The 27,505-nt window shown below is 41.6% G+C and overlaps 1 protein-coding gene across 6 annotated transcripts in view; it reads right to left on the bottom strand.

The window, feature by feature from the left end:
* Positions 1 to 1,607: 1,607 nt before the first annotated feature.
* Positions 1,608 to 27,505, bottom strand: part of FAM110B (family with sequence similarity 110 member B) — a 159,952-nt gene continuing 134,054 nt past the window's right edge. For all 6 annotated transcript variants that reach the window (XM_081265799.1, XM_081265798.1, XM_081265797.1 and 3 more), the window contains one exon: positions 1,608 to 6,329. In XM_081265799.1, coding sequence (XP_081121925.1) covers positions 4,880 to 5,986 — 1,107 coding nt within the window. In that variant the 5' untranslated portion in view covers positions 5,987 to 6,329 and the 3' untranslated portion in view covers positions 1,608 to 4,879. The remainder of the gene's footprint in view (positions 6,330 to 27,505) is intronic.

Genomic DNA, 27,505 nt, shown 5'->3' with positions numbered 1-27,505 from the left:
CTCAGTGGGTTGTATGTTACTCATAATGGAGCAGTTGAAGTCTTTTTCTAAATTTATGGGCTACTATCTAAGTAAGGATGAAGTTGCTGAAATTTTGACTGTTTGAGACATGCTTACATACCCTGGTGGCAGGTAAAATTATCAAGATGAATTTAAGGACCCTTATGTTTTTAAGAAGAAACTCTGTCTCCCCTGATCTTGAACAGGGTTGTGGGAAGGGCAGAGCTGGAATTGCAGAGATGAGTTCAAGTCTCATTTCAACATTTACTTCCTCTGAGATCCTGGTTAAGGGGCTTAATCTCCATGGAACTGAGTTTCTTAGTGTCTTTACTTATAAAATGGGGACAGCCCTACTACTTAGGGATCTTTGTGGTAAGATTTATAGTTTAGTTCAGGGCATAAATGTCATTCAGGCTGAGCATTCTAATTAAAAAATCTGAAATGCTACCAAATCTGAAACCAACATGAAGCTCCAAAAGTTTCAGACTATGGAATATTACAGATGTCATAGTTTTTGATTAGGGATGTTCAACCAGTAAAGTCTTTGCAAATGTTCCAACATCTGAAAAAAAAAACACCCAAATTTGAAATATTTCTGGTCCTAAGCATTTTTGGATAAGGGATACTGAACCCAAGGTAAACAACCACCAAACCAAATAAAAAAAATTAAAATCAGTAAACACTTATTTATTAAACATTGAAGCATTTGTTGTATACTCTGGGCTGCTTGTTGCATGTTGTCCAATTCCAGGACTGTGGTTCACATCACTCAGGGGATTTATGTTTATTACAACAGGATTTTTTTTTCCCTTGCAGGGAATAAAATATTATGAGGGAGATATGCATTTTAAAATTTCATACAAAGGCATCATTTAGGTTGGCATGACCGTGACAAAAATTACAAGCTAACAAGATAAGACAACATAGAAGCTCCAAAAATTCTGACTGAATGATTGCTGTGTGGTCTTGAAAGAGCAAGTGTCTTTGAGGTCAAGGAAGAAGGAGAAAGCATTTCTCACGGAATGATAAGCTACTAAACCTCAACAGCAGTAGAGGTTTCAAAATAACGTTCATCAGTTCTTTGATACCTCTCTCTAAAATATGGGGCTTCGCTCCCTTCCCTGTGTGGGCTGTATTTGGTGAACCACTCTAATGAGCTGAATGTGACAGAGGTATGTGACTCAGGACGCTGGATTGTAAAAGGCACTGTGGCTTTCTCCTTGGCTCTTCTCTCTGGGAGAACCAGATGTTAAAAGGGACTCCCAGGTAACACCTAGGGAGAGGTACATATTGTGAGGAATGGAGGAGTCTTGTTAACATCATGGGAACCACCTTTGAGGGAGTGTCCTTCAGCCCACAAAACATGATGCAGGCCCCGCTGCCTCTGGTCTCTGCCTCATGAGACAACTTGGCTAAGCCACGCCAGGGTTCCTGATCTTTGCATACTGGGATCACCAATGATTATGGTTTTAAGTTTCTGGCTTTTGGGATTTTTTTTTAAATATCATAGATCATAAATGCAATGGTAATATGTTCTTATTTGGGACACTTCCCTTTGGTCAGAGCCTTAGGGCTTGGCTGGGTGATTCATTCTCTGTTCTGTTGAGAAGTTAAGGATTTATCGTATCAGCAACTTATTCAAGCAGAGGGTTTTTTTTTTTGTTTTTTTTTTTTTTTACAGAGGAGTGATGTGACCAGAATTCATTTTGTTATCTGTGGCATGAGATGGGATGAGGAAGAGACTGGTTGGGAGGGTAGTAAGGGGGACTTCCACTTAGAAAGTTCTAGCAACAGCAGACCAAATAAGAGATGGTGAAAGCCTGAATTAAGGCAATGACAGAGGGGACAGATATGGAAAGATGGTGTTAGGATTTGGTAGAATTCAGAAAGCAGCAGCTAGTATCCAGAGCCATTTAGTGCAATCACATTTAATGCTGCATTGTATAGGAAAAAACGTGGACTATATGATGAAACTATATTTATACCAATACTACAATCGTATACACATGTGTGCATGAACCATAATACTTTCATGAGCTAGAAGAATAAGCACTTCACAATTAGGAAATGTCTCATTCTTAGAATTTAATATTAAGCATTTGAAACCATCCTCTATAGAAACTTTAAGAACAAAAAGAAAATAATGAGCTCTCATCTTTCTTAGGAACTAAAAGCCTAACAGTTGTCTATTGTACAAATAAGGCCACAGAGGATTAGACTGAATTATAGTGGGAAGATTTATAGACCTGTCTGAATACAGATCACACATTGTTATTGAAAGACAGTAAGATTCAAATACAATCCTGGATTAAAATAGCATAAGCAGTGATATTAAATTAGGTAAGAAGTGCTCATCTCCCCCAAAATGGTTTCCTTAGGAAAATAACATCTATTTTTAGTATTTCAGTAGCTCTAAAAGGAGATAGATATGCAAATACTAAGCCAAGTGTTTTTTAAAAGGCCACATTTCTAGATAAATGGTGAGGGAAGGAAACTTTTATTGTTAGAATTTTCTTTTAAGAAAACTTATTTTTATTCTATAACCTTGAGTGCACTGTATCACCAACATTCATAGCTGGATTCTTTAGAAACATTTTAATGTTTCTTCTGGAAAGACAATCAGAGAGAATTCAAAACCGGTACAATGAGTCAAGAAACCAAAAGTGCTTTTTTTTAATCAACACTAATTGGAAATACTTACCATTTGTTTCTGAAAATTACATTTTAAATTTTGCTTTCGTTTATATTTGCAAGTTGTGTGGAACCTTGGAAGAAATGTTTATCTTCAAATTCTTTGATCCAATAAATACTCATTGAAAATTTGAAATTCAAATAATAAGAGATGAGGCACACCCACTAAAAGGAGTGCTAAATGTGAGGATTGAAATTCCTCAAGGGAGAGACTGTGTTATTGGTCATGGAAGTCTAGTGGCAACAATGATGCCCAAAAAGGGAGTCACTCAAGAAGTGACATATTAAAAGGGGAATGAGTGGAGAAATGCATGAACCTGCATAGTGGATGTTGGGCTGGTACCAACAAAAACAGGGCTAGCCATTTTAAAGGTATGCCTCCACAGTAAGAACTCATGAATATTTACAACTGAAGAGTCTTGTGGAAGATGTGAAAATCCTGATGTTTAAAGAAAAGATAAAAATAAAAGAAGTGTGAATTAAGGAAAGAGGCAGCAGCATAATTCAGGGATCTTGATGTAACTTTTTTTTTTTTTTTTTTTTTTTTGCAAAAACATGCTGCTACAGCTACAATGAAGGGTGCTGCTGTTCAGAATAGTTGAGATATGGTGAAAACAATTTAATGGAATGTTTCTTCAAGACTATCTATCCACAATGCCCTCCTGGTCCAGTCATTCATAGAGGGAGAAAAAGAAAGAACAAAGAAACAACCGACCACCATTAGTGCCTGCACCAGAGAGCTATTTATTAGTGGAACTTTTTTTTCCTTTTTCTTAAAGATTTCATAACAAGTGAAGTATGTACAAAGTCTTACAGCATTTACACCAGAAAGTTTCCCAGTAGCTGATGAAGTCTAGGGTGCTGCAGCTGAGAACTTCTGAGCATGATCAGAGCAATGACAGACCACCACAAGGTTACTTCTCTGCTACCACACCAAACCGTTAGCTGGTTGACAGCTAACTATACCACCTGGAGGACAGGTTATTAGGGGAAAAGGGGACCAGGTGAGGCAGCACTAGAGACCATAGGGTGGAAAAATTACAGAGGATTGGGTTTCGACAGTTTCCTAGAACTGTAACAAAGATCCACAGCCTGGGAGAATAACATATTGCAAGACAACAGAATCACATTGCTCAGATATGGTTCAGTCATCAAATGTATTCACTTTTGAATGGGAGGCTTTATACTGATATGGCTGGTATTTCCGTTTTTTTGTTCATGTCTTCAGATAGCTCAACCTACACAAGTTCCTCTCCTCTCCCCCAAGTAAAACAGCAACAAAGGGAGGAAGAGAAACAGCATGAAATTAGTAGTTCTTAACCAAAACAACAACAAAAACCCAGAACATAAAACAATTTTTTAATAAAGGCATTCAGCTTTAGGGTGGTCATACCTGTTGAAAGATAAATACTAGACATTTCTGAAGTATTCCAATCTAAACAACATCAACAAAACCCCCAAATCTCCAAACTCCTAGATTTAACCATCCTTGGTCATATCTGATTGTCTTCCTTGGGGTCAGTATTACACAGAACCATTAACATGGACACACTGACTCGGAATCACAAAGTAGCACTGATGACCTACTGACGGCTCCACTAAGTGGCAAGCGGAAATTTCAACATGTAAACGACTAACATCAGGCTAACCACTGTATTCCACAGAAAACCCAGCCTGGTTCTATTTTCAGTCAGTCACTATCTGTTTGGTAGCAAAACTCATTGATTTGCTCACTGTTATGGTCTCACATGTAGGCAAAGTGGCTTTTTATTTCAAAAACATTCTGCTCTCAACTTAAAAGCCAGTTGATAAAACTTTTAATTAAGACACAATAGCGCGGGATATAAAAACACAAGAACCACATAAATATTGAAGAAATCGTATACCATTTTGTGTGTGTGTGTGTGTGCGCGTATGTGTGTGTAAACAGTTTTGCTAGAGAGCAAAGCCCTAAGTAGATTCTGGCCTGAAACTTTTGGCAGATGGGTGTCCAGGCAGGCTCTGCAGCGATGGTGAGGAGGAAGGCAGGCCAGTCGCCATGTTGACAGGCATGCAACTTGAAAACATTGCACAACAAGCAACACAAAGAGTGGAGAAGCTCACAACACTTCAAGGAGACCTCACGACCTTCACAACTGCGTATGCACAGACAGACCCGCCCCTCCCTCCTTTCCACGCACAGTGTCTCTTACACGTGGGACACCTTCTGCGACTCTCTAGCTTGTTTGATGCTATATAACCACTTGATGATCCTAGCGTTTCTTTCGATGGCAGAAATGCCATAGGGCACCCGGTCATTGGCACTGTCATCATTTCTAAGGTCACTGTTACTGTCCTGAGACTGTTCACAGTCTGAGCTGATCATGCTTGCGCTGCGGAAGTTGAGGGAGATGATGTCAGAATTAGCCCTTGCAAAGTTTTCCATGCCGAGGTTTTCCAGCTCTTCGGGGTCCAGTCCACAGTAGTTGAAGAACCTCTCCACGTCTGCATCCACTCGGAAATACCTGTCACTCAAGTCCGACTTAGACCGCTGGAGGGAGGGTCTTCGGCTGACGCCACAAGCTGGTTCCACGGGATCTGCTTCAGGTGACTTCATGGCGGCGACCTTGGGCTTGGGAGGCAGAGGAGGGGCAGAGCTACTGCAGGGGATTGCTTTGAGGGGCTTCACGCTGGTCACCTTGCGGATGTCCGAGGAGCTGTGCGAGACGTGGAGGAAGGACTCGGCCGACTGTTCCAGCAGTCTCCTGCTCACGTGCGAACTGCTTTCCTGTGGGCTGCCGCGGCCTGGCGTGGGGTAGACCTTCAGGGACTCGGCGAACGAGTGCCGGTGCAGGTCGGTGGTGGCATCGGACCGGTGTGGCGTCCAGTTTCGGGAGCTGTGCTTGTGTCCCGAGCCCGAGCTGGAGCCCTCGGAGCTGTTGATGATGTTCTTCAGGATCTCAAGCTTGAGGTTCTCGCGCTGCACCCCGCTCTCGGTTTTGGCGTGGTTGCCGAACACCTTGAGAGTGGGGCTGCCCAGCGCGCGCTTGGCTGCCGGGCACACGGGGGGCTTGGCCAGCACGGCCGGCTTCACGGGCTCCTGCTTGGCATTGATCACCTCCTGGCTCTTGACATACTTGGCCTTGTCGGCTTCCAACCTCTCCACGGCGCTCAGCCTCTTGGGGTTGGGTTCGGCCTGCCTGCGGAAGTAGTCTGGCCCTTTGTTCAGGATGCGCAGGGGCACGGCCGACGTGAAGGTGCCCGCGGGACTGACCGGCTTCACCATGCTACCTGTCTGTAGCGTCTCCGTGGGCATGGTGGGCGGTCTTTCCCCGGCAGCCGTGGTGGATTCTCTTCTGGGCGCCTCCGGCCGGCCTGAATAGACACATGTACATGAAGCACAAAGGGCAGCAGAGGGATCGTGGAATCAGTGTCAGCAGCAGCAGCAGCAGCGACAGCAGCGCCTCATCTCACAGCTCATTAACCGCCAATGTGGCTTTAATGCACTTTTCCTCCCCTTCCAGGAGGCCCCTGCACAACAACAACAACAAAAAGGCCACAAGCCACAAGTTCCTTTTAATCGGAGTCGCTGCCTCCTTTCTTCTCCCTGAAGGCTGTGGGAGTCTCCTCCAGGTCTTTGTGCTCAACTGCAGGCAGAGCTGAAACACAAAACAACCAACCGCGGGTTAGGAGGGGCGGGTGACATCACGGCTCTAGCAACAGAGGAACCCCGCAGCGCCTCCGCCCCCGCCGGCCCGCCAGCCTGAGGGTCCCCCCTTAAGCCGGCTCCACGGAGGCAATTCCCGGTTAACCGCACCGGGAGGATGAAACGGACAGCATCCGAGTCTGCGCCGACGCGCACGGGCGGCCAGATGCGGGGGTTTACAAGAAAGAAAAAGGGGCTGAGGTTTCCCACGCGCGAACTCTTCGAGCTGCCTCCCCATTGGTGAGGACCGCCTCCTGAACACGCCCGGTCGGCATTACTTAGCGCAAAACCCAGGAAATACTAGTGAATGGAGAAGGGGAGGGTTCAGCCAAGCCCGGTTCTGTTCCCCAGCTCATTAAATGCTTTTGGCTTCCTAAGAATTCCTTATCTGCTTTAGGTTGCAATATGGGTCGTTTATAATATATCTCTTTTGCAATGAAGCAAAACTTGTGACTGATCTGTAACACTTGAGACAATCACTTCTTTAACTCTTCAGAAACTGAAAAGATGGGCGAGAAATGGAATTGGCAGGAAATTAAAAAAAAAAAAAGTTGAAGAAAAAGGCAACTGTGTCAGTTACCTTACTTGGGCAATCAATACATTTGACAAACATTTTCCTGAACTCAAAAATGTGTACGAAGTTCATCTTGTCAAACCCAAGCTTAATTTCTGGTATTAAAAATTTTGAGAATGACTATTAATGCTCCATAATTTCTCACACTTTAATGAGCAGAAGTCAAAAATTTCTTTGTGGCATATGTATTCTCAAATCCCCTAGAATACTTGAAATCTTAAAATGTCAATCATTCCTAAATAATTTAGTTTAAGGTATAGAAAATTTATACAAGACTTTAAGCATTCACAGGGCTTATACATGGCTTTCTGAAAAACTCGATTAGCAAAACCAAAAATGAAAATCAAACCAGAACAAAAAAACTCACTACAATCTGAGACTTTTTAATACTGCTGACACAACTTTATGAGCTTTCTATTTCACATATACAATACAATGTAACATTGACCCCTGGGACAATTCTCATTTCCTATTGCCGCAGCCATAAACCATTTGCCAATCATCAGGCATCCCAAAGCAACTAGTTAACGACCTTATCAGCATCTTTGGTTATAATTAGGAATATTAAGAAAGCAGTCTATTCAACTAACATGTCAAAGAACTAGATTTAAAAAAAAAAATACATAAGGTGATATTGCTCTAAAATTGCCTTTCAGTAAGAACATGAAGACAGGAGCTCCATAATCTTCTGAAACTCTTCATCTGTAAATAGAATCCATCATGTTTTATTGGAGACAATTTTAGTAATCTGCAAAGGGATTTGTTCTAATAAAAATATTTTCCTATGCAATATTTGAGAAACCCCAAGGCAATTCCTACATAATGATTTCCTTTAATTGTGCAGTTCTATTTTGATACCTCAATTTAATTTTAAAAACCACCACCTCCCATGAAGATTAAATGAGATTGTTTTCTTGAATGTATATTTTGGATAAAACTGCCAGAGGGACCCAAATTCCTTGACAGAGTTTCTGGGTCTCATCTACCACCCTGAGTCCACTGCACTGGTAAGGTGACTCTGGGGTCCTCCTGGGGATGAAAACACAATCTTAATCCCCTACCCTTGAGCCCAGGGGACTAGAGGCAGGCAGCAAAGCCTGGGCTGGGAGGCAACCCTGCAGATCACACCCAGGACACTTGGGAGAGAGTTGTCTGCAGCACAGGCCATGCATCTGCTTGGCAGCATGTCATGTTGGGACTCAGAAGAAGATACCCTAATGAAGGCCTCAGAAGTAACAGTCTCTCTGACCTTCTGTATTGTTTCTCACTCTTCATCCTTCTCCAAGTCAAGTCATTAAAAATTAGAATTCTTCCCAAGGCAGGTTATAGAGACCAGAACCCCAGAACCCCTTTTTCCTCAAGCAACCATAAAATCTCAAAATCTTACTATAACTCTGCCTGAATAACAGTAGTCATAACGAAATTATTTGAGCTACCTGCTTGATGATAGGTCTTAAGACCCTAATTCCAGATGGGAAATGCTACATAGAGAGGCCAGGAAATATCTGAACAGACAGGCCTTGCTGGGCCTACCTAGCCTGTTACTATTACATCATACCCTTTTTGTCCAATCATGTTTCTGTGTGGCTGCCTGTGCTTCACTTCATCTAACCTAAGCATAAAATACAACAGTTCACCCTGAGTCCTTGCTTCTTCAATTTCAAGTCTCCAGTGCCACATAAAATTATGGTCAAATAGTTTGTTAGGTTTTTCTCTTGTTAACCTGTCTTTTGTATGGGGGTATTATCAGCCATGACCCTTATGATGGGCAGGAGAGGGATCAGTGTATTTTCTACCCCTATAGTACTGTAACCACTGATTACCTTTGGAGCTTCCAAAATGCCTTCAGAGGGGACAGTGCCGAAAGCTTTAGGGGCAGAGTGAAGCAGGGCCAGAGATGGGGACCCATCAGCTTTGTGCCAAGGACCAAGTCAACTTTTAGCATATGCCAATGTGGTTTAGTGGGTGGTGGGAGACAGAGCTTATGTCCCTTCTCTTGAGGCATGTTTTGGTTGGATGAAATTATTACAATCCTTTCAAATTCTAAAATCCACGTGGCCTTAAGCAGCTGAGATATGGGAGTTATTTCCAATTTCAAAATGGCACATTGGAATACTGGTGAATGGGCTTTTCTATGGTTCCTGCCTTTGCTATTCTTGTAGAAACACTCTTTGAATAATGATTGATTTGTGGCTATAAAATAACATCCACAGGCACTGAAGCTCTTGCCAGACTGTTCTTTTCTTACCATCATCTTTTCTAATTCCATCCTACTAGGACCACAAGCCCCAATCATCAACAGGCCAGGCTTTCTTGCATGCCTGTCTGTCTAACTGTTAAGGTGGGTTTCAGTACCCCCTTGCAACATTAAATAAAAATCATTACTCTCAACTCACAAGGCTGAGGAATACCAGTCTATCTACTAGAAGCATTCCTTCCAAACCCCCTTGTCTCTCTCTCACATTACTTTCTTTATTCATGAGACTGATACCCCTGGGATGGCTCCCTCCATGTCGTCCCACAGCCACCAAGCTTAGGAAGCAATTACTAGACATAAGACCAGTGTGAAAGGGTTATGTTTGAAATAGCAATTATTTGTAACCACTTCACACTTCATTTCCTTTTTGTTCCCACTCCTCTCTTTTCTTCCTCTGCCACTGCCAATTTCCTTAATAATTTTTAACACAGCAATGGAAAAACATCTTATTGGAAGGTTCAAGTACAAAAGAAAAATATGTAGAAACTTTTGGTGCTATCACATAATAATAACCATTACATAAAGTTTTCTTCTCTAAATGCCATCAAACCAAATCTACTTCAAAAGAATAAAGGTCTTGAGTTGCTTTTTCTCTTAACATGCCTAATCCTTAGCTTCTGTTCTTTTACTCTTAATGGGAGAACAATGTTGGCAGGACAGAGATGTATAAGCCTGGAAAAATTATTCTGAGTTTTGCAGTACAGACTCTATAGAAAGAAAGGACCTGGTGTAGATCAGGTATATTAGAGAAGGCCAGTCAAATGTGGATGACCCAGTGGGTACACAGATGGGTATTTATGAACTCCATGAATGAATGCCTTAGCATATGTAGTACCTGACCTCAGACTGTCTTACACAGTACTTCCCTACCCCCCCACCCCCATGTGGCTGGGTATTGATGGGAGCGGTTGAGTCCACTGCTGGATCAGAGGGGCTTCATGTTGTTTTGGGGAAAGAAAATTTGATCTGGGCTCATAAAATTCCATAAACAAAAGTAACTATATAGTCCTGCTTCCCATGGTGCTCAAGACAGAATCCCAGGTCTAGTGCATGCCAAACACATGCTCTACCACTGAACCAGTCCCCTAGGTAGCACTGTTTGATTCCTGTCTTCTGGTGCAGGAGACAGAACACAAGCCCCAGGGAGGGAGAAACTTCTACTCACAAACCACGCTGGCTACATTCTACCTCAATGAATAATATCCATTTGGAAATGTCATTGAAGGATAAAAAAGATTGGGGGAAGAATCTTGGTGAAGCAGAGACACAAAATGGCCTGTTGGATCAGGGCCATCTGGCCTGGGGATGATGGTGGGGCTGGAGGGTGTCACATGAGTCCTGGTCTTGGTGGGAGAGTTGATGCCACCAAAGGCTAGCCTGGGACAGAGGCACAGGATGAGGAGGAGAAATGGTATCTCTCACTACTCCTTCCAGTGGTACTTCTTAAACTTCAACATGCCTGGCCCAGGGATCTGAAAATGCAAAGTCTGATTCAATGGATTTGGGTGAAATCCTAAATTCTGCACGTTTTACCAGATCCCAAGAGACACTGTTGCCTTGGAGTAGCAAGGGGAAAGGAGAGGAAGCCCATGCCCAGACTGGCAAGCACCCTATTAGAACTGAAATGCCTCAAGCACAGAGGGAATGGGCAAAGTCTTCTCGTCTCTTACAAGAGCTAGGAGTCTATTTACCAAAAGAGCCATCTGAAGTTTTTTAAACTGAATTCTTCTAATTTCCGATTTGCTCAATGCTTACAGAGGCAGGTAGGCAGAGACCAGGACCCTCAGCTGATGTGAAACACTGGGAAACATTTGCAACCCTGGAGGTGTTCAGGGATAGAAAATGATCCTCCATGCACATTATTTGAAAAATGTTAAAGCTGATGATCCCATAATCCAGGCAGTGCCTGTAATCCTTGATGCCCGTAAGGTCAGGCAGATGATGGGAACTTGAGCGCCTGGCATGAGTAAAGGGGACCCCAGCTAAGGGCTGTCATGGGAACGTGGCTCACTGTTGCTCGGAAGCAAATCCAGAGTGCTGAATAAACTCTCCTGGTTTTAAAATTCAGTACTGAAAAACACTGTGGGCCAAAACTGGTCTGCTGTTTTGTTACTTCTCCTTTATATAGTGCTTTTTGTAAGTGAAAAGAAAATTAGTTTCTAAGTTTTTAAGTAGGAAAGAAAGCCAATGAAGTTAGAGCAAGGACCGTGGGAAATGAGCACACCCACGGAGGTTTCTAAGTATGTGAAAATGGGTCAATTCTCCTGTGTGGTATGGCAGAGCAAAGGGTGAGACTGCTTTAAAGAGCAAGCCTGACTAATTCAACTCTAAGTCACCTATCGTCTTGATTTCCTTATCTACAAAAACAAATGCCTTGAAATCTGGTGAGCTGGAAGGTTTTGGGGTACACAGAAAAAAAAGCAATTTACCTTTGAAGTTAATGAGATTCTAGAATAACAGATTCCTTTAGTTTCCCACATGTTAGACCACAAAAGTTTTAAAATGCATATAAAAATGGGCTCTGAAACAAATATCTGTCTACCCATATCTATATATACATATTGTCTTTTTGGTCAGAGTATCTCTGGTTACATTTTGTACTTCGGCTCTCCCAAGTTTCTTTTCCCCAATTATTTCTGTCTTTTTGACTTTTCGCATATTTTTATTGGTGCATTGTAGTCGTGCATAAATCTGTTGTTACATATTTGTACACACAAAGAGTATAACAAATATCATTTGGCCAGTAACGTCTATCTTTACAACTTTAGGCATGAGATTCCAATACGACTAGGGCTCACTCTCCACATCTACATCCTTAGCTTTTCACATTTAAGAACAGAAGTCAGATTGGTTTCCACAACAGTGTAAACTTTTGAGTTCATTGATATAAGAGAAATGTACTCAAAATGTAAGACTACTTACTGAATGCAGGCTGTGATCAATTGACCAATCAGAACTTATTAACTGAAACAACTATGTGTATGGTATGTAAAAGAACTAGAAAAGTCACAATTTTGGAAAATACACCTGGTGAATATTAATTGAAGAATGAAGATGATAAATGTAATGGGATTATTGTAAAAGACTTGAAAATGGAAGGGGTGGTGCGGAGGGTACAAACTCTAACAAAGGCAGAAGGCAAGGGCATCAGTCATCAAGGCAGCCCTTAATTAAGTTCATGATATATTCAAAAAAACTTAAAAGACCCCGTGGCCAATGCAAGTGCTGAGAACAAGAGGGAGAAAATGGCTGTGGGGAGAGAGGGGCAGGAGGCTTGAATTTTAATGGAAGGCACTAAATGTTAAGTATTAGTGATATTAGATATTAGAGACAGGGTCACATTTTGAAATGCCCACCTAGTGTGGGGACAGGAAGAGAGGACAGCAAGTGTGACTACAGAAGGCGGGGGCCAAAGCTGTTCACAGGAGGGAGGTAGCCACTGGGCTCTGAGTGTCTCCCAGTGTGGCTCTGCCCATAGATTGGAATCCTGGCTCTACCCAGTAATGGGTGAATAGCCTCGGGCAAGTTGCGTCATCTTTCTGTGCCTCAGACTCCCCATCTGGAAAATGGGAAGACTAGAAATACTACTTAGCTGTCCTCGTCTGTCATCCCAAATCTGAAGATTCAATCAAGTGTGGGTGGAAAATATTTGAAATTTTTTTTTTTTTTCAAAAATTTTCCAAAATAAAATATGAGTTTGCTACATGCCAGGATTCTCTTTCTGAAACCTGTCGAATGCAGAAGTGTGATCCCTGATGTAGCCTCCTCCACTTTACACCTCCTTGGCCCCTCTAAGCCTCTTGTTCCTGGGCCATGCGGTGAGGACCTGTGCTAAAATGAGCAAATTTGTTTTTCTTGTCAGTATTCCCTGAGAAATCAGAAGGTCACACAGTATTCACATTATGTATTATAATTACTCTAGAGATGATTTAAAAGATACAGAAGGATATACGTATGTTTATGCAAATACTAGACCATTTTATATAAGGGACTTAAACATCATGGATTTTGGTATCCTGGAGGCATCCAGGAACCAAATCCCTGTGGATAACAAGAGACAACTGTACTTCCCTCTTTAGGGTTTTTGATGGGGTTAAATTAGAGCAAGCAAACACTTTTCATTCACATCAGCCCCTTCCAGAGGGTGTCTCTGGGATGAAGAGAAGATGGATGGTTGTAAGAGGAGTATGAGTTGCTGATCTTGGAGACAGAATGTGAGGGTGAGGAGGTCTGTGCTGAGAATGGTCTGGGCTTCTGGTTTCACTTTTATGAAGCAAACTGTGGGAAGTACACAGGGTCCTCTTCCCCCTAATTCTTTGTCCCTCCCCACCCCCACCCCCACCCCCAGGCACAAACCAAACAAAACCAGGACAGCCCTCCAAACCAGCTGGAGTCATTGACATCTGCCCTTCTCTCTGCTGGGGAAGCTTCTAACCAATAGGACTTCATGAAATGTGTCCCCTTTGACATGTATCACGAATAGTTAATAGTACTATGCTTATACATTTAAAGTGTATTTACAAAATGAGCATCATTTCTGTGAGTTAAAGGAAGGGATACTATTCCACTTCCTAATTTATCCATTTCAATTAATAAGGTATGCCAGGCTTTTCAACCTCTTCCCCTTTCCAGCCCATTACCTTTATTAATCCATTTTATACTGTGAGAATAATTTGTAAAGAAGGCAAAAGTAAAGGAGAGTAGAAAAAATGAAAATAGCGGAATAAGACGAGTGTATCACAAAAAAATGAATTTGCACACTATAAACTGTGCAGAAAAGAAATCAGAAGGTCAATTGTCTGGAAATGTCAAGTCAAAACTACCACCCTTTCAGGACCTGTACTTTTCCAATTACTGAATGATATGTTGTCGTCTTTCTTATCTCCATTAGTGAGTCCCTCACCATCTGTAATTCTGATGGCTGAATCTTCTTTCGGAGGACCTAAGTGTTGCCATCAGTCATCAGCCATCAGTGCCTAGCTATAAGTAAAATAAAATAATCTCGCCAGCAATACGATCGCTCTGTATATTTTTTCAAACCACGGACTTTTCCTAATAACATTCTAACTTTAATTACAGTATTCCAGTTGTTTTTTTTTTTTTTAGGCTTATTATTTCAGTTGGTTAGAGTAGGTCTTTCAATGTTAATAAAACATTCCTCTAGCCTTAGGTTTCCATTGTATTATTTTAGTCAGATATTTTAATTTCCCACAAGAAGGGCAAATCATCCCCCCACCTTTGACACACGTTCCAGATGATGGGAAGCAAATGTTGGGATGAGTGTAGAGACAGGTGCTAGGGAGGCCAACTTTTTTTTACCTTCTAAAGTTTTACCCATATGGACAGAGCAATGTCTACCCTGACTGCCCCCACATGGCGCTCTGAGGCATAGTACACCAGCACAAAACGTGCACAGGTATTCTGATCCTTGTGGGAAAATTATTTGGACATAATTGGGTATGTATGGATCCAGCATATCTAACATGGGACCTGGTCCAGTTTGCTACCCACAAAGTTCTTGCATGAAGTCAGGTGGGTAAAGACAGCCTACTTTCCAGAACAATTAAGCCTTAGAACAGCACCAGGTGGGGTTTTATAATGGCAGGACCAGTCAGGGAGATGGATACCGATCTTTTGGTGCTCAGGAGTATGGAGAACAGCTTAGCTCTGGAGTCTGAGTGTTCGAAGGCACAGTATGTCCTGGACTATCCAGCCAACACGTGGGCAGTGGAAGCTGCACTTCCAAGTGCGACAGGGGGAGGGGTTCACGGGCCCTCTGGTATCAGTGGACCAGTGGCCTGAGTTGTCATCACAGGAACGTCCCCAAAGGAAGCCAGTAGGGGGATGCCATCCTGAAGACCTGCATGAGAGGAAGGCTCACTACCTACCAATTAGGGGAGAGGAACAATTTCCCTTCCTCCAGGGAACCCACAGGCTCCCAAAGAGAAATCCTCCCTGAAATGCACCACACCCAGGGAACATCAGACTCAGAAGCAAGAGTCGAGGACAGGAGATTGTCACTTTCTGTTTTACACTCTACCTAAACCTTGCATATAACACCCACACAAGGCCTGCCTGTGAGAAGTTGGAAGAGACACCTAATAATGAGTGGGAGAGAAGATGAAGAGAGAGAAGAGGGACAAACAAGGTTGACTAAGTCCCCTCCTTCACAGAGGTTTCCAAGATGACTCAGGAAGCACAGGGAGCGGGAGAAGCTAATTTAACTTGGATGTGAGGTTGGAGTTTTGATCTTGACATTGGCAGAACTCTTCCATACCTGAAACTGATCTGAGGATTCTAAATTATTTAAGAACTGCAAAGCCAAGCAGTCCTTCCTGAAATGTTACCCAGGGATAGAGAGAAGAATTCTTAGGTCATGGGGGAAAAATACACTTTCTACTTAATCCTGAATGAATCTAGACCAGGAAATAAAATGGGTCCACACAATAGCCTCTAGTTTTCTGCCTGCTTGCCTGTTGACTTGGAGTTGGCATCTTGGCTTCTGAGGACTGTCCTGTGGCTGCAACCCTGAGTTGCCTCCAGGGTCAACTGCACTGCCTCCCTGGCTTGGTCACTTGCAGCTTTAAGACCCTGGGCAGGCTATTCAAGCTCATGTACCTTGGTTTCTTTCTTTATGCAGCACTGATAAGCATGTTTCCTGTAGCTCACAGGGTTGGTACACCAGTTCTGTGAGAACACATGGCAAATGCTCAACGTGGACCTCAGCATGGGGGTTGTTCAGTAAATTTGAGCTTTTATTAACTGCTGTCTCTGGTGTCCACGACTTGGCGCTGATAATCACTATCATTAGATTTCAAGCTTTACGATAACTGAATGATCTTTTTGTCTTCAAATGATTCCATTACTCTCAAGTGATAGAGCCTGTGCTATTCCTGCCAAAATGGGTTGACTGCGCAGTTTCTGGCTAAAAGGTCACTGGTGTGACCCCATTTTTATAAGAGTTCCAAAGAAAATATGTGGTTTCAAATTTCAAAGCGAACGGTTATGTGAGCAAAATGGGTTAGAGTAAACAATAAAGCCACTATTAAAAATGAAATCGAATCACAAGTTGGTAGGAGAAAAACAGGAGGTCAGATCTCAATCCCTGATGGGTTCTTTAGGTTAACATCATTCTCCAAGGTCATTCAGAAAGCCTGTTCACATGCTTTACTTTCATTTGTAAGTAAATCCATTATAAAAAATGTAACGGGTTCTCTTAAAAGCTTTCCTCCTACTTATGATGATTAAAATAAAATAACAAACACACACACAAAAATCACATTTCTGGGCCAAATTTCTTCCTTGTCTATGGTAAGGAATGCATTGTTACAAGGCCACCAACCTGTATCGATGTGGGGGAGCCCTGCCAGTTACCTGGAATTACAGAAATCGAAGCTGTGTGCAGCCGCTGCCAAAAGTCATTTCAAAATATGATGGTGAAGATTACTACAAGTAATTAAAAAAGCAGGGCTACTGGAATTCCTAATGAAAATCCAATCAGACCACCTGTATTATTCAAACTAACACAAAATGATCTCATTGCCCCAGTTTTTTCCTCTCCTGAACAGAACTTTATGTAGCTCTATGTTCAGATGTGATAATGTGCAAGACAAAGACCAAACTGTGAATGTGGAATTCAAGGGACCACTGTCCTTTTCTACAGATGAGTTCATTCTATTCACAGGATTTACCTAGTTATCCTGGGTCTGAGACTTGGCTGGTACCTTTGTTGGGTGGACTGGGAATAGCTGCTAGCTGCAGCAATAACTCAAATGAGCTTAATGATGAGAAACTCTAGGAGCAATTCTTGGAGATCCTAAGCACTGTGCTGGGAGTTCGAAGTCATTCTCTTACCCTCCTGCCTAGGAGGTGGTCTGATGCCCTGCAATAACCAGAGGTGAGTGCTGGTGCATGGCACAAAGACCAGACCACAATCCAGGGCTAAATGGGGCCCACATCTAGTTCTTCCACCAACATCAATTTCAAGTATCTGCGTATTGTGTATTACTGCTTTTTCCTAAAACTGTGTAAACTTGTATCCTGAGGCAACTATATCACATATAACAAGAAAGATTACGGTGGCAATACAGATACTCCGAATATTTATTTCTGAAAAAAAATTAATTTCTATTGAACAGCCTTTGGGCAAAGGATAACATTTACTCTGAAATACATATTAAAATATGTGCTAGAACAAAATCATGAAACATTTAAACTTGAAGGGAGAAAATGTAAAGTAACATTTTGGCGGGGAAGGAGGGGGGTGAGCCAAATCTGCTGAAAGTATATTAGACAGATTTCTACAAAAATGATCTTTAATAATGACCATTTCTTATTAGGGTACATATGGTATCCTAGAACTGACCTAATGCCTTTCACGTGCTTTAAAATTCAATCCCTTTAATACAGATGCTCTTCCTCTCATAATGGGATTCTGTCCTGATAAACCCATCATGAGTTGAAAATATCATTAATCCACCTGACCTACTGAGCCATCCTAGCTTAGCAACACAGTGCCCTTTAGGGTGCAGTTTGTGTCCCATGGTGATTGTGTGGCTGGACTGGGCGGTGCAGCTTGATGTCACTGCCCAGCATCACCAAACAGGATTGTCCTGCATATTGCTAGCCCAGGAAAAGATAATTCCAAATTCAAAGTACAATTGAACTATCAGTGTGACTCTGCACTGTGTACAGCCAGAGGAAGGAGAAGTTGTGCTCCACAAGTGTGCAATGTGTCAAAATGCATCCTACTGTCATGTATAACCAATTAGAACAAATTTTAAAAAAAAAGGGCAAAACAGTAAGAAAAAGAAGAAGAAGAAGAAACAAAGGACTACTGAATGCCTACCACTTCTGAATGCATACCACTTTTGTGCCACCAAAAAGTAAAATAATAATGACAATAACAAAACCTAAGGTGAACCACAGGAAATTGGAGACTAAACTATACTAATAAATCAGGGGTTAATAGCCTCACTTTAAAGATGAGGAGACAGAGGTCTGAACACACTATGAGAGTTGTTGTCTAGGCCCCAGTGGCAGGGAATGTATTTTAAAAATGCTATGTGTATAAGCCATATGTCTCAAGGACCCCCACTAATTGTATTGTAGTTCTGAAATGTACTCTTTTGGCCATTCACTGTTTAGCACCCGCTTCCTGCAGAAAGTGAAGGAGGAAAAATAATTCTATATACATTTGTTAAATCAAATAACCATGCCACTTGTTAATAGCTTAAATGTACAAGTAGAGGGGACAATATGTTTATAAACTGTGTTCCTTACATTTTGAATTTCCTTTCTTTCCACAGCTAACTGCAGATCTATCAAAGTTGGCAGAACTTAAAGGACAACCATTTAAGACTATATAAAAAGCAGTATAGGCAATGGAAGACTGTAGTTGCATTCTACCTTACTGCATAGGGCATTTGGAGAGCAGCAATCCCAAGTTTTTGTCGTTATTTCTATGAAACCTTCAACTGTGCACATAGTAGGCACTTACTACAATGTCCAGAGCTGAACTAAAATGATGACTACTTGGTGGAATACCTAGTGCACTCTTTTATAGTATAAAGGCCCAATAAATGCCAGATAAAAAAATTTGGGAAGGGGAGTTAAGATTGCTCATAAATTTGACACAATACTCAAAATATTCCCGGCGCTCTGGCTGGAGATGATGGTACAAATTGCAGGCAAATATGTGGGAATTGTTTACTCAAAACTTAACAAACACATTAGCATTGCTCTGTGCCTAAAACACAAATAAGGTGCAAAGAAATACTAATGCAAGGCAGAATTGTACAGCAGAACCAGTAGGTTCACTTAAAAAATACCGAATACATTTGATGTCATTTGTCAAGGAACACCTAGAATTATTCCCCATCTCCTGAAGAGCTCTTGGTAAAGCAGACATTGGAACAACTAGTTCTCAGCTTCAAGTGCACTCAGACAAACAGTTTCCATTTTTTTTTCATTTGTAAGGATTCAGACAGAACTGTGGAATAAATAATAATCTTCAAAATTGTATATATAAAATGACAGGCACCTCTTTTTTTGCAGCACATTATTTTAATATCTTTAGCACTTAACACACCAATAAAATTATTTTCAAGCCTTGAATGGTATAAGAAATGGCTTCGCCACAATTTGCACTTGAAATACTATTTTGGGGTCCAAGTGACAAGAAGCTCACGAATGACTAATAAGTTCATTCTACCTTACCCAGGCCCCTTCCAGCTCTGCTTCTGAGCTGGATAGAAAAAAGCAGAAGGCAGCAGGGTGTCCTTTGGTTTAGCTGAACCTGGAGGCAGGTATGGCCTTGGGAGGGAAGGAGAGTGTGGGGATATAAGGGACCCCAGGGGTTCTGCAGCTGCAGGTGTGCTCCTCCATCCTGCTGTCCTGGCTCCACATTCTGCTCCTTCCCTGCAAACCCCTGCCCTCTTTGAGTCTTCCAAGCTATAGAAAGTCACCAGAGCCAAAACCACTGGGGAGCTTTTCTGACTTATTGCTTTGTATCCTGACTCTCCTCCTAGGCACTTCCCTCACTGTCCTTATGAATGAGCAAGTAGTACTCATAACCCTTCTCCCCAACTAGGGACATGGCAAGGCAGTTACCTGGCTCTTGCTGTCAGGACTGGTGAAATGCAGAAGTTCTGAACCTGCTGGAGGGATTCTCCCCTGATGTACATTCATTGGGGTTGTGTCTGCCTCCAGATAAATAAGAAAACAAAACAAAACAAAAAACCAACTCTCATTTACTATATTAGCAAGATGGCTTGGCTTCCTTCATTCCTCTCTACTCCTGCTGCCAAAAGGAAAAAAATAAATACATAAAAGCACAAGCTCACTTAGGCGGCTCCCTCAGGATTATGATTATCTAAAACCTACGTTAAAAGTAATCTGATAAATATTTAAAATAAAAAACTGCAGATGTTGCTGGCAGGACAAACCAATCCTTAACTGGATCCCAAAACACTGCATTCAGTATGCATTAAAGCAGAATGCACTCTTGTCACCATTCATTCCTCGTGCTGCCACATTAAAATGACACTATCTGCCTCTGTCTTGATTAACTTTTAAGCTTCTCATTCCGGTTTACTAAAGAAAAAAATGACTCCCCAGAGTGAAACAGAAATCTGGCTTTTAGAATAGTTTATTGGTTCCTCCGTCTTTTTACATTTTGCTGCTGTTGTTGATTGAGAAGTGAAGAGTTTTCTGTTGTGTTTTAACAATGACAAAAAATGAGATTAATTTTGCTTGTGGTAGCCTGCTGATGTGCAGTGCCTCATGGTATTCTCAAGCTTTGAATTCTAGACACCTCATATTTACCAGTCCCGCCCTCCATATATTTTCAGTCTCATTTAACAGATAGGGCAGTGACACTTGGAAAGTGGTGTGTCCAAAGTTACTGAGCTGCGGGGCTGGTTGCCCACCTCAGGGAGCCTGTACTCAAGTCCTTACACTTCTCTGGACAGTCATAGAAACATCCTGACTGCAAGGAGAGAGGGCCCAGCTTTGCACATCAGTCAGCAGGAAAGGGAGGAAAGGATGTGGCCAGTGGGCACCCTCCTCACCCGCTCCAGCCCCTCTGATATCAGGCTTCTTTCACAGCAAAACCTCCTCCAGCCAGGGTAGAGCCAGTGTGTGCACCCACTGCGGGAAGCAGCCAGTCAGCAGTTCTTCCTTCGCCAGAGGATTGATAACTAGTGAGGGGAGGCAGAGGCAGGAGGATGTCCTGAGAACTGGAAGAGCAGAGGCATTCATAATATACAAAAACAGGCCCAATAATCCCCATATGAGGAAGTGACAATAAAAGCTCTTCAGTGAGATTCTCCCATGGGGCTCTCAAACCTCACAACAACCTGGTCAGTAGAAAACAAACATTCTAATATTTTGCTAAGGAAATTGGAATGTCTTCTGAGCAAAAGGAAAATAACAATCCAGTCATGACCTGATTAGGCCAAATTGAACTATTTTTATCAAGCCTCAGCCCATCTCTTATCAGACCACAAAGACCCACTCAGTACAAAAGAGACAAGTTCCCACAGTTCTGCCCTCGGAGGAACGTCCCTGAAAGGGACACACTTATCCAAGTTTATAGAGATAGGAGAAGGAGAAGGCAGGCGAAGACCAGTAATGAATCTGTTCACTCCAGAAGTGTTTATTGAGCATCTTTTATAAGCCAAGCAGGGAACAAAATGAATAATATATGGCAATAGCAAATCAAGAGGCAGCATGGCAAGCATTAGACACCGAGTAGAAAAGTTGAGCTAGTTCTTGCTGAGGTAGAAATTACTGTTAAGAAGAGTTTTGGAGTGACTGGTGTGGGAGAGGATGGGAAGAAACAAGAGGTGGTGGGTGATCACAGAAACCTCACTTCTCAAATCTGAGATGAAGGAGTAGCTGGAAGCTGGTAAGCATTCAAGAGGGGTCGTTTATTTCAGGAGGAGAGAAATGACATATGCGGGGGCTGGAGCTGGGGCCTCAGCGGCAGAGTGCTCACCTGGCACGTGCATGGTGCTGGGTTCGATCTTCAGCACCACATAAAAATGAAAAAATAAAATAAAGGCATTGTGTCCAACTATAACTAAAAACAAAGAAATGACATATGCACGCACTGATGGGAACAATACAGTGGAAAGAAAAACGTACATGATGTGAGACAGACCTCATTCACGCACTGAACAGGGCAAAACAGGAGCCGAACATTTTAATACAGGATGAGAACAATGGGTTACAGGTGTCAGAAGTTGGGATGGGATTTTTTCCTATTGTCCTGTGACATCAGAGGAGACCTTCATAAATGAAAGTGTCTCGAAAGGAAAGCTAAGGAGAAGCTCTGCTGTGGGGTGAGGCATGTGCGTACCCTGACCCCTTGGGAGTACCAAGGTGGGCACAGGGCAGGGAACACATGGCTGAGGCCCAAAGAAGAAAAGAGACAGTGGTGTTGCGGTGGGGATGTTCCGAGATGCCATCAAGGCGGTGGCTACCTTCCAGTGCAGATTATAAACTGTCACAGAGGCAAAACCTACGAGTGACTGGAGGCTGCAACTTTGCATTTGCTAGAAGTCTCTTCTGCCAAAAGTAAATCACCTAGTAAAGGATCATTTGATAGGCTACAAGACAGAGGAAGAAAGTATTGCTTCTGCAAATTTAAAGTTTATCTCTATGAAATTGGAGAATATGATACCTATGGAAGAGACTCAGTCATTTGACAAGGTGACAATTCATGCCAGGTACTATGCCAGGGGCTGGAGACTCTGATGAGAATGGAACAGACATTAATTCCCTGCCCTCCTGGAGTATTTGGGCATTCAGACACACTCCAGGGAACAGAGTGCACGATTTAGAGAGGTGGTGAGATTCCGTAGTTGGATCCTAAGGGAAAATGCAGACTATGTCCATAAGAAGGGGCTGGGCAGGCTTATGCATAAAGGTCTGGGGTTCAGACAATGAGTTCCTCTCCTGGCTCTAATATTTACCACCATGTGACATTGAATAATCATCTCTTTAAACTTTAAGTTTCTAACCTGTACAATGAGATGATGCTAAGACTCATTTTAGCCCAGGGGACAATGCAAATTAAAATGTTGTTGTTTCTCTCTCTTTTTTCTTTCTTTTCCTAATACTGGAGATTGAACCCTGAGGCCCTCCACCACTGAGCCACAATTCTTAGCCCTTTTACAAAAGCCTACTGCACAGTGTCTCACTTGTAGGACCACTTAATCAGTCTTTTGAGACAGGGTCTTGCTAAGTTGCCCAGACTGGTCTGCAATTTGTGATCCTTTTGCCTCAGCCTCTGGAGTCACTGGGACTACAGGTGTGGGCCACTGCGCCTGGCTAAACATTGTTCTTTTTAATGAACTGGAGAAAATGCCATCAGATAAGCAGCAAGACTTCAGAGGCCATTTACGGATGAATAGAATAATTTTTAAATAATTAAAAACTATCTAGAATTGGAAGTACGTTGTTAAAAAAAAAAAAGTGAGCTTTTTTTTTTTTTTTTTTTTAAACCCCTCTGAGAAAAAAAGGTTCCTGCAGAGAAGTTAGGCTTGCAGTCTGTCCAGGAAATTTTAGAAGGAACTCCTGTAATGAGTGGGAAAATGTGGCAGAAGAACGTCAAGTTCCCTTCCAATACATTCTAAGATTCTTTGAAATCTTTTTCACTGCCTAAACGGAATTCACTATTTTAAAAGCAGGAAGAAAGGACTATGAAGACAGAGGAAACCTTGAAGACACAGAACATTTTAAAGACAAAGTGAGATAAGAGTTGAGCATAAAAAGAATAACCGCAGCCAGGCACAGTGGCGCATGCCTATAATCCCAGAGGCTTGAGAGGCAAAGGCAGAAGGATCCTGCGTTCAAAGCCAGCCTGAGCAACTTGGCAAGACCTCCTTCTCTAAATAAAAATATAAGAAAGAGCTGAGGATGTTGCTCAGTGGTTAAGCACCCCTGAGTCCAATCCCCAGTACCAGGAAAAAAAAGAAAAAGAAAAGAATAACTGCAATAGAATATATTTAAAAACTGGCAAACTGTTTTTGGAAGTCCAAGGAGAAATAGTGAAGAAGAGGAAAGTCTAAAGGAAGTGGGGTGGATGAGAGAGAGGGGAAGGAAGGACCAGCAAGAGGTTTTATCACTTACCAAGAGAGACCCCTGGAGAGCTGTGTGCCTTTCCTTCCTCACTGTCCTCACTGTCACAGATCTGTGCCACTGTTGACATGCTCCATGGACCTCAATCTCATGCCCTGGTACGCCACCTATCTACAGAATGCACACAGCATTTTAACTGGTACCAAGATTCTGAAACTACCTTATTTTACAGTAGGAGTCATTACTTGGACTAAGGGTTGATCTTAAGGGGCAACAAAGGGGATGGTGATGCCTGGAGGTCAGAGGCAGTCATCAAGAGCTGGATAGTTCTATAATCAGTGATGCTAAAATGTTACGTTATATTTGCAACTAATGGATCAGCTTACTTTTGAGATCATGCTATCACAAATCTGTTAGAAAACATTTAGCCAGCAACTGCAGGTTAGTAATCAAGTCATTGAATCCTACGGTCCAGACCTGGTACACCTGAGTCAGGAGGCCACTGGCTCCAAACTGAGATGCCACAGGAGACCACTGGACACCATGCCTGCATCTCCAAGGGGAAGTTCTGGGTTCATGTAATTTCCCTCCATTAGCTTAGAGGGGATCGAACTCTTCTGTGACATTCTTCTTTCTTTATTGGCTACTAGAGGGAAGGTATTGGATTCTTCTCTTCAGTATAATAGCTTTAAAGATAGATGGAGGCTTTTATACAATCATCCATTTGACTTACTCAGGCATTCTGCATCACTCCAAGTGTTATTTCTAGAATGCAAGGAGGCTGAGCCTTCCTGTGTTTACATCTAGAAAAACATTTAAGTAAATTAAGTTAGTGAGCCTACAAAGAGTCGATTTCTCCTTTTATGAAGCCACAATTGGCCATCCAAATGAAATTTATCCTAGGGAGACAATGGATAAAAGAATGTATAAACAAGTTATTGTCTATCTCAGAAAGTTATTTCAGTAGTCCATTTCTAGTCTTTGGACAAAGAACCATTCAATATTCAACTTCTCATTTTTCAATGCCAGCTTTTTCAAACATTATGATAAACAGTACAAAGTGACCTACTTCCCCTGACACCTAAGAAAAGTGATGTGTCATTTCAAAGTCTGTTGCAGGGCAAAAGACAAATACGTCCACAGTCATCCTTCTCTTGACAGATGGGAAGGGCTTTTTAAATCAAAGTTCTTTTTTAAAAACGTTATTATTATTTTTTTCTAAAACGTATCTATCTGAAGTTCCCTTATTCACTGGACCAGTTAATATAATCTTTGGGTTCAGCTTTCCAGTCAGAAGTAGGATTTTATAACAAAAGGAAAATACGCAAAATGGTGCCTTGGGGGCACTAGGCAATGAAATAATATATGGATTAAAATGAATTTCCAAAAACCAGTTTTTTCTTAGAGCATTTGCTGTGACACCAAGGAAGATTTCAAGACCCTCTAGTGGTCACGTGGGGAGGCACAGACCTCTGAGAGCAGAGCAGAGGTTGGGCTCACATTGATTACATTTGAATCCTATTCCAATCTTCTAGCTCTGTGACCTTGAACAAGGAAATTCTCTATGCGCTTCCACTTTCCCATCTGTTATATGGAAAGAATAGTAGCACCCCCTTCATAAAATGACTGTGAAGGTTACAAGACACAGAGGCAGCAAGGGTTTAGCACAGAGCCCAGCATACTAAAGGTGTACTCAGAATTTTTATAGCAACACTTGTTTCTAATTGCAAGACCTGAAGGTATTGTGGGGGGAATATTCCCCTGGCCAATTCATCTTTATAAAAAGCACATGGAGGAACCAGATGGTGCATGCCTGCAATCCCAATGGCTCGGAAGGCTGAGGCAGGAGAACTGCAAGTTCAAATCCAGCCTCAGCAACTTACTGAAGCTGTAAACAATTTAGTGAGACCTTGTCTCACAATAAAAATGGGCTGGGGATGTGGCTCAGTGGTGAAGCACCCCGGGTTCAATACCTGGTACCAAAAGGGAGAAATAAAAAAAAGGAAATACAATTGCCTTTGATCTTATATCCTATGACTTTGCTGAATCACTTTTAAGTGCTTCAAGGACTTTTTTGAAATATAAACTTTTATAGATCTCTTGAGAATTTTATATGTATACAGTCATGTCAGACAAGATAGAAAACAAAGAAGCTGGTAGAAAAAATCAGGCTAAGTGAATAAAAGAGAAAGAAGACTATATCAAGTAAAACTTCCCTTCAGTTATTTGCAAACATGTACATGATTATTCTAAACTTATATAGAAAAGCTTCAAATGAACTATAATAATTAAATTCTAAAAAGGAAAAATGAGTGGAATCTCTCTATTGAATTTCAAGACTTTACAGCTATAGTAATTGAGACTGTGAAATGGTGGAAGATAGACAAACGGATCTATGGAATAAAACAGAGAACCCAGAAATTGTCCCTACACAAGGACTGCCAGCTTGTTTTAACACAGGTGCAAAAGCAGTTCAACAAGGGAAGCCTCCACAAAATGGTACTGTGGGAAATGGATATCCATAGGCCAAAACAAGAATCTGGAACTCAAACCTTCTATCTCACACCTTATATAAGAACTAACTCAGAAAAGATGATAAATTCAATTGTAAAACATAAAATTATGGAATTTTTAGGATATAACAGGAAAACTTTCAGGACCTCAGGTTTGATGAGGGATTGCCCCCTACTCCCTTTCTTTCTTTCTTCACTGGTTATCAGACTCAGGGGAGGAGTTTTATTACTGAGTCACATCCACAGGATATCACTAAATTGCTTAGGGCCTTGCTAAATTACGGAGGCTGGCTTTGAACCTGCAATCTTCCTGCCTGAGCCTCCATGCCGCTGGGGTTACAGGTGTGCATCACCATGCCTGGCTCCATGAAGGATTTACAGAACATCAAAAGTGTGGTGCATAGGAAAAAAAAAAAATGGTAAATTTGCCACTGAGGCCAAAAATTTGCCTCAAAATTAAAAAGATGGGACTGTATTTCCTAAAATGCTCCAAAATTCTAAAATGAAACCTTTTTGTTAGGAAAAGTAATTTTCCCTTTATTATAGTTCAGAATATGGCATAGATTGAAATATCTTACTTAAATAGTGCTGAAGGCAAAGGCACAATTATATGAAATTACTCATGCCTATGAGGATACAAAGCTGAAAAAATATGAGAAGATGAGATTAGAAAGAAAAAGAAATTTAATACATTGGTAGCATTCTTTGAAATAACTTCTCAGTAATATTTTTCATAATAATTCCATATAATCCAAGTAGAATAATTACAGATTTCTGATTTCAAGCTGAAGTGCTTTATTTAAAAGTTGTGTTTTGATAATAAATTTTTAAAAGTCAGCATCAAAGAAAAATAACTTTGGGCAGACTTCTTAGTAGACTTCTTTATCTGCCAAACTTAAAAGGAATGAAAAACTTTTTCTTTTTCAAATTCCCCAGTATTTTTGTAATGTATTTAGAAGAAGAAAAGTCAGCAGTATCATTTTTGACATTTCCAAATCTCCTTCATTAATTCTGTATTTTAAATACCCATTTTAATACAGACGTTTGAAAGTGATTGGTAACATTTTAAAACAATGAATACATTAGAAGATTAAGCTCCATTTAAACATGGAAGTCGGATGCACGAAAGGAAAAAAAAAGTTTTTTAAAAAAAGTTTTTGCTATTTCTTATAACAAATCTCAAAAAGTCACCAGGCAAG

The sequence above is a fragment of the Spermophilus citellus genome (assembly GCF_964194105.1).
Source record: "Spermophilus citellus genome assembly, chromosome: 14".
NCBI lineage: Eukaryota > Metazoa > Chordata > Mammalia > Rodentia > Sciuridae > Spermophilus > Spermophilus citellus.
This window is presented reverse-complemented; position numbering and strand designations above follow the sequence as displayed.